Source organism: Staurois parvus, unplaced genomic scaffold (genome assembly GCF_062004578.1).
Source record: "Staurois parvus isolate SC_StPar_1 unplaced genomic scaffold, SC_StPar_1.0 ptg003699l, whole genome shotgun sequence".
In the NCBI taxonomy this organism is placed as follows: domain Eukaryota; kingdom Metazoa; phylum Chordata; class Amphibia; order Anura; family Ranidae; genus Staurois; species Staurois parvus.
Genome location: NW_028321495.1, coordinates 34900 through 48231, shown reverse-complemented (window position 1 = coordinate 48231; position 13332 = coordinate 34900). Strand labels below are relative to the sequence as shown.

Below are 13332 nucleotides of genomic sequence, written 5' to 3'. Positions count from 1 at the left end.
GGCAGAACGGGGTTGTAAAGGGCCCTCTTTCAGCGTCTAAGCAGGGGGGGGACCTCCCATGTAACCTTCCCCTGTCCCTCTAAGCCCGTGGGATGCTCGTGTTTAAGGAAATGGGATTGTTTGTTCTGTAAGAGCAGAAGAATCTGTCGAGAGTCCTAAGCGGCACATTTCTAAACAGGAAGAAAGACTGCGAGGGGAAGAATGTCAGCTTCTATCAAATGGGAAGGGGGGGGGCTACATCAAGTATCCACAAACTGAGCCTGGGGACCTATTGCACTTTTTTTGCAGCTAAATATTTAAAACCTATATTGGTTTATGTATTTTAAATGTGTATCTGATATACTCTCTGCTTGATGTAGTTCTGCAATTAAATGATGGCCGTGAAACTAGAAGCTTGACCACATTTTTAGCTTCTAACTCATGTTGCTGCAACAGCTCTGACTACATGATGGAGCTCCCAGTAAGAACGTCAATGGTGCATGACTGTATAGCTTACCTTGTAATCCACTTAAAGGAGAAGTATGGGTTTCTGAAAAAACAAACTCGCCTCCTATGCTGGAGCAGCCCATGCCTGCTGCAAGACAAACATCTGAGTGATCACATGACTGCCTGTCAGTCGCCACTCTCCGCTCTGCTCCTTTAGCACTCGCTGGAGCCCCAGGCTGGGGAGTGGGTGAGCATGCGCGCAGCTGGCTCCGGCTCTTCGCTGTATGCTGAGGCAGGGCAGGCTGTTTGTTGGGCATCTCGGTGGATCCTGACAATATTGTCAGGATCCCTCCAACTAGAGCGGCTTGGCCTTGTCAGTAGATAACATGATTGGAAAATGCCCCGGTGTCAATGGGAGGTAAACGATGCCCCATCATTTTTGTCAGTGGGAGGAATAGTGCTCCATCATTGTTATCAGTGGGAGGAATAGTGCTCCATCATTGGGGTCAGTGGGAGGAATAGTGCGCCATCATTGGTATCAGTGGGAGGAATAGTGCCCCATCATTGGGGTCAGTAGGAGGAATAGTGCCCCATCATTGGTGTCAGTGGGAAGAATAGTGCCCCATCATTGGGGTCAGTGGGAGGAATAGTGCCCCATCATTGGGGTCAGTGGGAGGAATAGTGCCCCATCATTGGGGTCAGTGGGAGGAATAGTGCCCCATCATTGGGGTCAGTGGGAGGAATAGTGCCCCATCATTGGGGTCAGTGGGAGGAATAGTGCCCCATCATTGGGGTCAGTGGGAGGAATAGTGCCCCATCATTGGGGTCAGTGGGAGGAATAGTGCCCCATCATTGGGGTCAGTGGGAGGAATAGTGCCCCATCATTGGGGTCAGTGGGAGGAATAGTGCCCCATCATTGGGGTCAGTGGGAGGAATAGTGCCCCATCATTGGTGTCAGTGGGAGGAATAGTGCCCCATCATTGGTGTCAGTGGGAGGAATAGTGCCCCATCATTGGTGTCAGTGGGAGGAATAGTGCCCCATCATTGGTATCAGTGGGAGGAATAGTGCCCCATCATTGGTATCAGTGGGAGGAATAGTGCCCCATCATTGGTGTCAGTGGGAGGGATAGTGCCCCACCATTGGTATCAGTGGGAGGAATAGCGCCCCGTCATTGGTGTCAGTGGGAGGAATAGCGCCCCGTCATTGGTGTCAGTGGGAGGAATAGCGCCCCGTCATTGGTGTCAGTGGGAGGAATAGCGCCCCGTCATTGGTGTCAGTGGGAGGAATAGCGCCCCATCATTGGTGTCAGTGGGAGGAATAGCGCCCCATCATTGGTGTCAGTGGGAGGAATAGCGCCCCATCATTGGTGTCAGTGGGAGGAATAGCGCCCCATCATTGGTATCAGTGGGAGGAATAGTGCCCCATCATTGGTGTCAGTGGGAGGAATAGTGCCCCATCATTGGTATCAGTGGGAGGAATAGTGCCCCATCATTGGTATCAGTGAGAGGAATAGTGCTCCATCATTGGTGTCAGTGGGAGAAATAGTGCTCCATCATTGGTGTCAGTGGGAGGAATAGTGCCCCATCATTGGTGTCAGTGGGAGGAATAGTGCCCCATCATTGGTGTCAGTGGGAGGAATAGTGCCCCATCATTGGTGTCAGTGGGAGGAATAGTGCCCCATCATTGGTGTCAGTGGGAGGAATAGTGCCCCATCATTGGTGTCAGTGGGAGGAATAGTGCCCCATCATTGGTGTCAGTGGGAGGAATAGTGCTCCATCATTGGTGTCAGTGGGAGGAATAGTGCTCCATCATTGGTATCAGCGGGAGGAACAGTGCCCCACAGGCCAAAATAAGTCAATCAAAGTGCCACGTGTGGCCTGCAGTTTTGGAGACCACTGATGATAGGTCTTCTTCACTGGAATCTTCCTCAGCTCTGTTGTTTGGGGCTGAGTCCTTGAGAAGTCCTATCCTCAGGAACTTCTACATCCACTCAGGATTTTTTTTCTGCACACAATTCCTCACACATTGATTGCAGAGGCTCTTCTTACTCCAGCACTATCTTCTGCAGAGTCTGTTTTTACCCTCTAGATGCCTTGGATCAGGCTGGACCACTGGTCCTAGTGACCCTATTTGACTTTTATAATGAGATCCCAACAAACATTTTTCAAAAGTCTTCTGAGGCACTGCACTCTCCTGTTGTCTTCTCAGAATTACAGGGGCTCGTGTTGGATTGTATTGATGCAGTGCATGCTACCTTCCCTTTGAAATATTGGCTTGGGTCTTGGAGCTTCTGCTGATGAACCTTCTCCTTGCACCTGCTATTGGAGACGCTCCTCTGTGCAGACTGGAAGTACCCTGAGCATATGCTAGAAAGGTTCCCATTTCAGAGGTAGTTTGTGAAACGGTGGACTGTTCCCTTTGTAAACCACCGCTGGTCAGGTGCAAGGCATGCTCTCCTTTGCAGACGAACCAAATCTCTCCTCCAAAACCCAGTTTGAACTGGTTGGTTCTGCCATCCATTCTCTGTTGGGAGTGACTAATCTGTCCATTTTAATTGGTTAATTTCCTCCAAAGAGATCTCTCTTCACCTGTAGTGGACTCTTTTGCTGCAGTAAAGATGCTTATCTACAGACCTCAAAACGTATCTTCAGCATGGGTCTGACGTTCATGCAGATGCGCCAGTGCATTATTGCTCTGTTGGGAGGCCAGTGACCTATTGATAGAGGATCTGACTTTGGTCTTCAAGGGATATTGCTTCTTGGGTCCTCGCAGTGATCAATAACTTCACGTAAGGCCAGAGAATGCTCTGACTCCAGCGTCTGTCGTGTAAGGAGAGGATTGTTGAGTTCTACCCTTTGTGTACATCCAAGGCTCAGAAACCTTGTGGACATTTACTGCAGACAGTCCTGCTCGGCCAGTAGGGGCTCATAATTGGGTTAATTAATTCTTCTGTGTGAGGTGTGCCATCATTTCTACAAGTGGGCATCCTGGTGGTCCCTGGAACCCTCTTTTAGCCACCAGTCAATCCCTTGCTTCTGAGTACTCCAGCTGCTTCCTGTTGTCTTTTTGGTGCTACTGCACAGGATCTCACACCTTTCCCAGTCTGTCTGGGCGCTTCCCATACTGTGAGAATCCTTGCTTCAGACCTTGTGTTTACTCGAGTTACAGAGCTGTGCCTCAACTGGGCCTCCACTCCCTTCCTCAGGAGGACCTCCTGTGCCTGGGATATGAACAGCCTCTTTGGTTACGTGGGGATACTCCCCTGATCCACATGAATGACCAGAACCAGTTCTAGTGATCTACTGATCTTGATCCTTGGCTGCTACCTGGGCTCACTTGTTTGTTCTCAAGTATTGGCTTGTGTTCAGACTAGTGCCCTCTCTTTATCTTCATTGTGGCATGCTCGGGCAACCTCCTGTAAAAAGTTAGCTTTATGCAGTCTGGTTAGCTTTTTCCCTGACAAACCTCACTTTAAGATCCGATCAGTTCAGGCCTCCCTGGCTTGCAGTGTCGGCAGTCACCTGTACTCACCAGTGGGTAGTCCAGCTTAAGCTTCTTCCTTTTTAAAGATCCACACCTTGCCACCCGTTGCTCTGTTGTCAGTAGGCAAGTAATTTATCTCTTCCCTTCAGCCTTCCATTAAGGGTTCGTAAAGAAGTGGGAGACTTCCTTCTCCTTCTCAAGGCTGGCCTTTGACTTTTCTATTCTTGCTCAGACTACTGCCAGCAAATCTACCTCAATGGTTGCAGGCTGGGATTCTAAACATACCTGTGGTCCTGTCTCTGCAGATCAGGTAGTTCCTGACCCTTAGAACAAATAATTCCTACACAGCAGGAGACCCAGTCTTGACTAAGATCCCAACTTAGAATTCTGTTGCTGGGTCTTTGCATCTGTGGCATGCAGAGATCATTGCTGGAAGGTCCGTTGTCCCCTTGGTTTTTCAGCAAATGGGGCACTGCAAATTCCTCCCCCGCTGACACCACCAAATGGGGCACTGTTCCTCTCCCGCTGACACCACCTGTGGGGCGCGATTTCCCCTACTAGCTACAGTCTGGCGCACTCTAAGTCTGAAGGACAGTAGACTGGCCTGTTGGAAAGTTTTGAGACCCCTGCTTTAGGGGTTCTGGGGTCTTCTTCCTATATCATGGAGGAGAAAGGTTGGGCAGACCTCCGCATACTGCAGACCCCTGTGTTTCCCAGGGATATTTTTAGTTCTCTTCCTGTTTTTGGAGGTGTACCCATCTCCTCCGTCTTGGGCCTTCTACCTTTCCTATAGAAGTTAGTTATCTAGCTAGGCATTCCCGTTTAGTAGTTCGTTGTCCCCTAGGGCTGAGGATGACTGCCTCGGGCCTTCGTGGGTAGTCTGGCCCTGTACATTTGAGGCACGTTGAGGTATAAGTAATAGAATTAAGATGCATTTTTGTACCTGTTTTTAGTCACTGTGCGTTTTTTACTTTTCCAGGGATATCTCTGGAACAAAATGTGATTTCACAGTTCAAGTGCAGCTCAGGTAGGATCTTTTACTGTGTGTCGGGGTTTTGTCTTTTATTGTGTTTATGTGCTTCTAAATTTTACTTGTAGATGATTCCTAATCATGTGTGTTCCTCTCAGGTTCTGCCTTTCGGAAACCAGTTGCCCTCAAGAAGACCATTTCCCACCAAACCTGTGTGTAAAAGTAAATGGAAAACCCTGTAATTTGCCAGTAAGTGATTCTTTTTTGCATGAAAAATTGCTACATCCACTTTTTTTTTTCCCTCTTTTCTCTAAGGCCTCTGCTTAAATATATATTTAGGGAGTTCTAGGTAATTTTCTAGTGAAAAAAAAAAGATTACATGTAGGAAAGGGGTATCAGGATAGGCCCGGTCGTTAATTATGGCCTGTAACAAATTTCTTTAACGTAGAGCATTTCCATCATTCTCTTCTTGTAGGGTTACCTTCCACCAACCAAAAATGGGGTTGAACCAAAGCGACCAAGCCGACCAATCAATATTACCTCACTTGTACGTCTGTCGACGACTGTTCCTAACACCATCGTTGTGTCGTGGACAGCGGAAATTGGACGTGTAAGTATCATGCGACCATTTTTTCCATGACACAGATGCTCTTGTAGCCTACATGGACATTAACCACAAGGGCTCTTTGACTGTAAGTGCAAAAAACAAGCTCTCCGATACTCTGCAGACTAGCACAGGGAACCAAATTAAAACCGGTTTTCTCCAGGGGACCATTTTGACATGGGTGATGTGACGTGTTGCATAACCCTTCATTCGTGTCTTCTGCAGAAGGGTTACCATAGTAGTGCTCTTTTTTTTGGTTTAGTATATTGCTTTGATCTGGTGAAATTTTAGGCAATATTCTGTAGCTGCCCCACACCGGATTGCTTTTCAGAGGAGCAGCAAGTTCAGACTTATATTTGTCAATTCCCAGGAGATTTCAGGCCGTCTTGGATGTTAAAGGGCGGCCCAACACCCTATTTCCATAATTTTGTCCAACCCCTTTTCCTGTCCTTATATGTGGTGGCTGCACTCATTTTTCTTTTCTAGTTTTTTCATTGATTTAGTTTAGTATCTCACTCAACACTCACTGTACAGTACCTGTGGAGGGGGGAGCATTGTTACCCCAGGACAGAACCACAGAACATCTCCCCCCAACCCCACCCGCCCTTCAGAACATAGGGGGAGAGGTTCCGTAGCGTTAACACATTTTCTGATAACATTGTAAGCAAACAGCCCAACTTCTCTAAATCTTTCTCTAATCTCCCCCCCCCCTCGCTGTGTATGTTGTGAGCGTTTGAAAGTGGAATAAAGCTCTCCTAGAGTTGAAGTATACTTTCACATTGCTTTAATGCAGTGGTCTCCAAAGTTTCAATGGGCCAGTTCACTGTTCTTCAAACGTTAGGGGGGATGGACTGTGACTAATAGAAACTGTCCTGGTGTTAGTGAAGAGGGGGCACAGTTTACTACCACTATTAGAGGGAGGAATAGTGCCCCGTCGTTGGTATCGGTGGGAGGATCAGTGCCCCGTCGGTGGGAGGATCAGTGCCCCGTCGGTGGGAGGATCAGTGCCCCGTCGGTGGGAGGATCAGTGCCCCGTCGGTGGGAGGATCAGTGCCCCGTCGGTGGGAGGATCAGTGCCCCGTCGGTGGGAGGATCAGTGCCCCGTCGTCTGGGAGGATCAGTGCCCCGTCGTCTGGGAGGATCAGTGCCCCGTCGTCTGGGAGGATCAGTGCCCCGTCGTCTGGGAGGATCAGTGCCCCGTCGTCTGGGAGGATCAGTGCCCCGTCGTCTGGGAGGATCAGTGCCCCGTCGTCTGGGAGGATCAGTGCCCCGTCGTCTGGGAGGATCAGTGCCCCGTCGTCTGGGAGGATCAGTGCCCCGTCGTCTGGGAGGATCAGTGCCCCGTCGTCTGGGAGGATCAGTGCCCCGTCGTCTGGGAGGATCAGTGCCCCGTCGTCTGGGAGGATCAGTGCCCCGTCGTCTGGGAGGATCAGTGCCCCGTCGTCTGGGAGGATCAGTGCCCCGTCGTCTGGGAGGATCAGTGCCCCGTCGTCTGGGAGGATCAGTGCCCCGTCGTCTGGGAGGATCAGTGCCCCGTCGTCTGGGAGGATCAGTGCCCCGTCGTCTGGGAGGATCAGTGCCCCGTCGTCTGGGAGGATCAGTGCCCCGTCGTCTGGGAGGATCAGTGCCCCGTCGTCTGGGTGGATCAGTGCCCCGTCGTCTGGGTCGGTGGGAGGATCAGTGCCCCGTCGTCTGGGTCGGTGGGAGGATCAGTGCCCCGTCGTCTGGGTCGGTGGGAGGATCAGTGCCCCGTCGTCTGGGTCGGTGGGAGGATCAGTGCCCCGTCGTCTGGGTCGGTGGGAGGATCAGTGCCCCGTCGTCTGGGTCGGTGGGAGGATCAGTGCCCCGTCGTCTGGGTCGGTGGGAGGATCAGTGCCCCGTCGTCTGGGTCGGTGGGAGGATCAGTGCCCCGTCGTCTGGGTCGGTGGGAGGATCAGTGCCCCGTCGTCTGGGTCGGTGGGAGGATCAGTGCCCCGTCGTCTGGGTCGGTGGGAGGATCAGTGCCCCGTCGTCTGGGTCGGTGGGAGGATCAGTGCCCCGTCGTCTGGGTCGGTGGGAGGATCAGTGCCCCGTCGTCTGGGTCGGTGGGAGGATCAGTGCCCCGTCGTCTGGGTCGGTGGGAGGATCAGTGCCCCGTCGTCTGGGTCGGTGGGAGGATCAGTGCCCCGTCGTCTGGGTCGGTGGGAGGATCAGTGCCCCGTCGTCTGGGTCGGTGGGAGGATCAGTGCCCCGTCGTCTGGGTCGGTGGGAGGATCAGTGCCCCGTCGTCTGGGTCGGTGGGAGGATCAGTGCCCCGTCGTCTGGGTCGGTGGGAGGATCAGTGCCCCGTCGTCTGGGTCGGTGGGAGGATCAGTGCCCCGTCGTCTGGGTCGGTGGGAGGATCAGTGCCCCGTCGTCTGGGTCGGTGGGAGGATCAGTGCCCCGTCGTCTGGGTCGGTGGGAGGATCAGTGCCCCGTCGTCTGGGTCGGTGGGAGGATCAGTGCCCCGTCGTCTGGGTCGGTGGGAGGATCAGTGCCCCGTCGTCTGGGTCGGTGGGAGGATCAGTGCCCCGTCGTCTGGGTCGGTGGGAGGATCAGTGCCCCGTCGTCTGGGTCGGTGGGAGGATCAGTGCCCCGTCGTCTGGGTCGGTGGGAGGATCAGTGCCCCGTCGTCTGGGTCGGTGGGAGGATCAGTGCCCCGTCGTCTGGGTCGGTGGGAGGATCAGTGCCCCGTCGTCTGGGTCGGTGGGAGGATCAGTGCCCCGTCGTCTGGGTCGGTGGGAGGATCAGTGCCCCGTCGTCTGGGTCGGTGGGAGGATCAGTGCCCCGTCGTCTGGGTCGGTGGGAGGATCAGTGCCCCGTCGTCTGGGTCGGTGGGAGGATCAGTGCCCCGTCGTCTGGGTCGGTGGGAGGATCAGTGCCCCGTCGTCTGGGTCGGTGGGAGGATCAGTGCCCCGTCGTCTGGGTCGGTGGGAGGATCAGTGCCCCGTCGTCTGGGTCGGTGGGAGGATCAGTGCCCCGTCGTCTGGGTCGGTGGGAGGATCAGTGCCCCGTCGTCTGGGTCGGTGGGAGGATCAGTGCCCCGTCGTCTGGGTCGGTGGGAGGATCAGTGCCCCGTCGTCTGGGTCGGTGGGAGGATCAGTGCCCCGTCGTCTGGGTCGGTGGGAGGATCAGTGCCCCGTCGTCTGGGTCGGTGGGAGGATCAGTGCCCCGTCGTCTGGGTCGGTGGGAGGATCAGTGCCCCGTCGTCTGGGTCGGTGGGAGGATCAGTGCCCCGTCGTCTGGGTCGGTGGGAGGATCAGTGCCCCGTCGTCTGGGTCGGTGGGAGGATCAGTGCCCCGTCGTCTGGGTCGGTGGGAGGATCAGTGCCCCGTCGTCTGGGTCGGTGGGAGGATCAGTGCCCCGTCGTCTGGGTCGGTGGGAGGATCAGTGCCCCGTCGTCTGGGTCGGTGGGAGGATCAGTGCCCCGTCGTCTGGGTCGGTGGGAGGATCAGTGCCCCGTCGTCTGGGTCGGTGGGAGGATCAGTGCCCCGTCGTCTGGGTCGGTGGGAGGATCAGTGCCCCGTCGTCTGGGTCGGTGGGAGGATCAGTGCCCCGTCGTCTGGGTCGGTGGGAGGATCAGTGCCCCGTCGTCTGGGTCGGTGGGAGGATCAGTGCCCCGTCGTCTGGGTCGGTGGGAGGATCAGTGCCCCGTCGTCTGGGTCGGTGGGAGGATCAGTGCCCCGTCGTCTGGGTCGGTGGGAGGATCAGTGCCCCGTCGTCTGGGTCGGTGGGAGGATCAGTGCCCCGTCGTCTGGGTCGGTGGGAGGATCAGTGCCCCGTCGTCTGGGTCGGTGGGAGGATCAGTGCCCCGTCGTCTGGGTCGGTGGGAGGATCAGTGCCCCGTCGTCTGGGTCGGTGGGAGGATCAGTGCCCCGTCGTCTGGGTCGGTGGGAGGATCAGTGCCCCGTCGTCTGGGTCGGTGGGAGGATCAGTGCCCCGTCGTCTGGGTCGGTGGGAGGATCAGTGCCCCGTCGTCTGGGTCGGTGGGAGGATCAGTGCCCCGTCGTCTGGGTCGGTGGGAGGATCAGTGCCCCGTCGTCGGGGTTGGTGGTCAAGCAAAGTGCCGCATTCACTGCTGTAATGTGATATAATTTAATTCAGTTGGTTTTATTTTGTGGTAAATCTAATGCAGCTGCACAGATTACATAAATTGTTTTAGAAAAGCTTTTCCTGTAGTTTAGCTTTCCGAATTTCGAAAAAAAAAAAAAATTCATAATTTTGCTATCAGTTGAAAGCCCTATCACCCCCCTCCGCCTCCCAAAATGCATAATGTTGGGACCACAAATGCTGAAAAGTATAATGCACAAAACCAAAATGCCACCAAAACTAAAAGAAAATTAAAAAAGAAGTTGCTCTTGGACTTAAAGCGGAGCTCCACTCAAAAGGGAAGTTCCGCTTTAAGTCTTTGTCCCCCGCTCCCATTAAGGATTGTCACCCTTGGGGAGCGGGAGGGGGGGGAGTAGGTACCTGAATTTAACAGGTACCCACTTCCACTGCCATCGTCGCGATCGGAAGTGGAAGTTGTCCACCCCCTCCCCGCTTCTCACGCATGTGCAGTGGACAACCAGCTTTGAAGCCGCAAGCCGTCACAGCCGGTTGCCCACATTGAAGATGGTGGGGAGAGAAGACTGCCGGTGAAACCAGCCGTGGTGAGGACACCGCTGGACCGAGGGACAGGTAAGTGGCTGTTTTTTTAAAAGTCAACAGCTACAGTTTTTGTAGCTGCTGCCTTTTTTTTTTTTTTTTTTTTTTTTTTTCAGCTGGAACTCCGCTTTACGGTGTTTTAGGGAGAGAGGCCTGCAGACTGAAGTGGTTACTGGCCCAAAAGGCAACAAATATAAATGAATTGTTGGGGTTTCCATATACTGTAATCCTACCAGATTACAATCTCTTGTTTTTATAACTTGTTTTGTTTTGCTGTTGTATGGGCTTGATTGATGATTGAGTTGCCTTTCTGACCCTCTCTCTCTCTCTCGACAGAATTTTTCGCTGGCGGTTTACCTTGTCAAGCAGCTGTCGTCGGCCATCTTATTGCAGAGGCTACGGGCGAAAGGGATCCGCAACCCAGACCATTCCAGAGCTCTCAGTAAGATCTCTTCCTCATCACTATAATGAGATCCCATCTGGTACTCAGCCGCTGGAATCTTAGCTCATTTACTTTGTAAACGGATATGCCTTCTGCTCATAACAAAGGAACAGAAATCATATGTTGGTTTGTGTATTCTGAGAAATTTGATACAACGAATGCATTTCTAGAGCAGAAATTTTGTGCAGTTTTAGCCGGTGAAAATATGTCGACTTGACAGCTTAAAATTGGAGTTGTACACCACATTTTATGTATTGTGTTTTTTTTTTTTTGTTTTTTTCTAGTTAAAGAGAAGCTCACAGCTGATCCAGACAGTGAAATTGCTACAACCAGTTTACGGGTCTCACTCCTGTGTCCGGTAAATATTGAATACTTTCATGTGATTGTTAGTATGAACAGGAGCCAGGCGCTGGGTAGTTTTGTGATAAAAGTAATACACTTTATATGGAGGTGTGCCTTTAATAATTCATATGGTAAAAAATAGATAACCAGCCTGTGGCTTTAGGAAGCCAAGTTCCAAGATGGACGGCCCCGTTTGCTCAGAGGGAAGTAGTGGAATAGAATGCCTGTCAGTGCAGGGACCACGTGTATCCGACGTCCCAGCGTCCCGGATGACGTCACCAAGATGTGGAGAGACGGAGGGGAGGAACTCTTGCTGGAGCCGCAGCTTTAGAAGGAAGAGGCCGGTTGCCAGGACAACATGTTTCGCGCGCATGCGCTTTATCAAGTCCCAAGAAGGAGGGGGAGAGACTTTTTAAAGCGCATGCGTGCGAAACATGTTGTCCTGGCAACCGGCCTCTTCCTTCTAAAGCTGCGGCTCCAGCAAGAGTTCCTCCCCTCCGTCTCTCCACATCTTGGTGACGTCATCCGGGACGCTGGGACGTCGGATACACGTGGTCCCTGCACTGACAGGCATTCTATTCCACTACTTCCCTCTAAGCAAACGGGGCCGTCCATCTTGGAACTTGGCTTCCTAAAGCCACAGGCTGGTTATCTATTTTTTACCATATGAATTATTAAAGGCACACCTCCATATAAAGTGTATTACTTTTATCACAAAACTACCCAGCGCCTGGCTCCTGGTCATACTTTCCACAAACCGATGTGTTTTTTACCATTGCAGCAGTGAGTTTTTTCCCCACCAATCACAGTTGACATATACCGTTCACTTATTTCCTTTGGGACACATCTGTGCGCTTTTATCCAGACCGTTCTTCATGTGATTGTTAACCTCCCTAGCGGTCTGATTATGTCCATATTTCTGTGCTCAAAGCGGTACATTTTTTTGCATGGAAATATGTCGTTTTTTTAGCCTGTAATTCTTAGGAATAACTCACTGAAATCTGTCCGAACAAGAGTCTAGTAAACATCCCGGGGAGGATAAAATTTGAAACACGAAATCATAAATTATAATTTAATAAATAATCATAAAAAATAACAATTTAATTCAATAATATAATCAAACCAAAAACACTGAAATTTGAAAATAGAGCGCCAAGTTCGCACATCACTGAGCAAAGTCGCAAAATCATTTTCAGTGTCTGATGACAGAAACAATTGAGTACTGACGTGATACTTTTTTATTTGCAATAACATACAGTGTGTTATTTTTGTATGTTAGTGCAAATAAAAAAAGTATCACGTCGGTACTCAATTGTTTCTGTCGCAAATGCACTAATATGGCTATAATCACCTCAAGCAATATGGAAGATGCTTTGTCTGATGAGGAATTTCCCCCACAAATCATTATCACTCAATTCTGCAAGTGGTTCTGATTTACTATCGCTTTTCTCTAGCCGGTCTAAAACCGCTTTTGACCTAAAGGGACGCTTTTTGGACGCCATGGACGTTTCTCAGTTTCCAGGCAGAAAGAACAGTAAAAATGCAGGCAGGGCGCCGGACAAAGCACTCGGGACACAATGTATGTGAAATGGTTTGATATAGTAATGTTATATTATGAGATTTTAGTGGATTTAGTGAATGTCACTTTTTGACATTTTAAAATTTCCCGCCGTTCCGTCCCCCGTACGTCCCGACGTCGCAGAGAACGGATGTCGGCTTCGGCCGGAGGACATTGCCGAGGACACTGCAGGGGGGACATCGCGGGAGCGCAGGACAAGGTAAGTGCAAAAGGGATCCCAGAGCAACGCTGCAGTGTATTCCCGAGTGTAGCTCGGGGGGGTTACCGCTTGTGGTGTTGAAACTTTACCCCGAGCTACACTCAGGAATACTGCCAGGGAGGGTTAATATGGATTTTTTTGTTTTGTTTTTTTGCATCTGTCTATATTGAACATATTGATGTTGAAATTGAACCTTTACCCTAAAGGTCACGTTCTGCTGCCTCGCTTCTTCCCCCCTTTATCATAATAAAACAGTTTAGTACAAAAAAAAATTAAGGAAAATGCGCTTGATGGAGAGAATTTTTATTTTTAAATAACTGAGAAAATTATACTGCAGCACTCAAAATCGCATAGATACAACCGTGTAATACGTCCAAAAGCAAATGTTGCTCTATACCTGAATGATTAAAACATAAATCACACCTTTAACAGGGCGTTCCAGGCTCCCCCACACAAAACTAGGTCAGCAGCTACAAATACTGTAGCTACTATTAATATAACTTGCCTGTCCAGGGATCCAGCGATGTCCTCCCCCGAGTCAATTCTTCAATCAGCTTCGGGTCCAGGAGCTGGCATCTTAGAAACAGTGAAACCTTGCGGATTCACAGCCGGGTTCCTACT

General features: G+C 51.4%; 1 protein-coding gene across 1 annotated transcript in view; it reads left to right on the top strand.

Annotated features, from left to right (window-relative positions):
• Positions 1 to 812: 812 nt before the first annotated feature.
• Positions 813 to 13332, top strand: part of LOC149427510 (E3 SUMO-protein ligase PIAS1-like) — a gene marked incomplete at its 3' end in the record, with an annotated part of 45666 nt that continues 33146 nt past the window's right edge. Inside the window, exons 1-6 of the mRNA XM_089667954.1 lie at positions 813 to 844; positions 4890 to 4937; positions 5039 to 5129; positions 5356 to 5490; positions 10486 to 10591; positions 10876 to 10949. Coding sequence (XP_089524080.1) covers positions 813 to 844; positions 4890 to 4937; positions 5039 to 5129; positions 5356 to 5490; positions 10486 to 10591; positions 10876 to 10949 — 486 coding nt within the window. The remainder of the gene's footprint in view (positions 845 to 4889; positions 4938 to 5038; positions 5130 to 5355; positions 5491 to 10485; positions 10592 to 10875; positions 10950 to 13332) is intronic.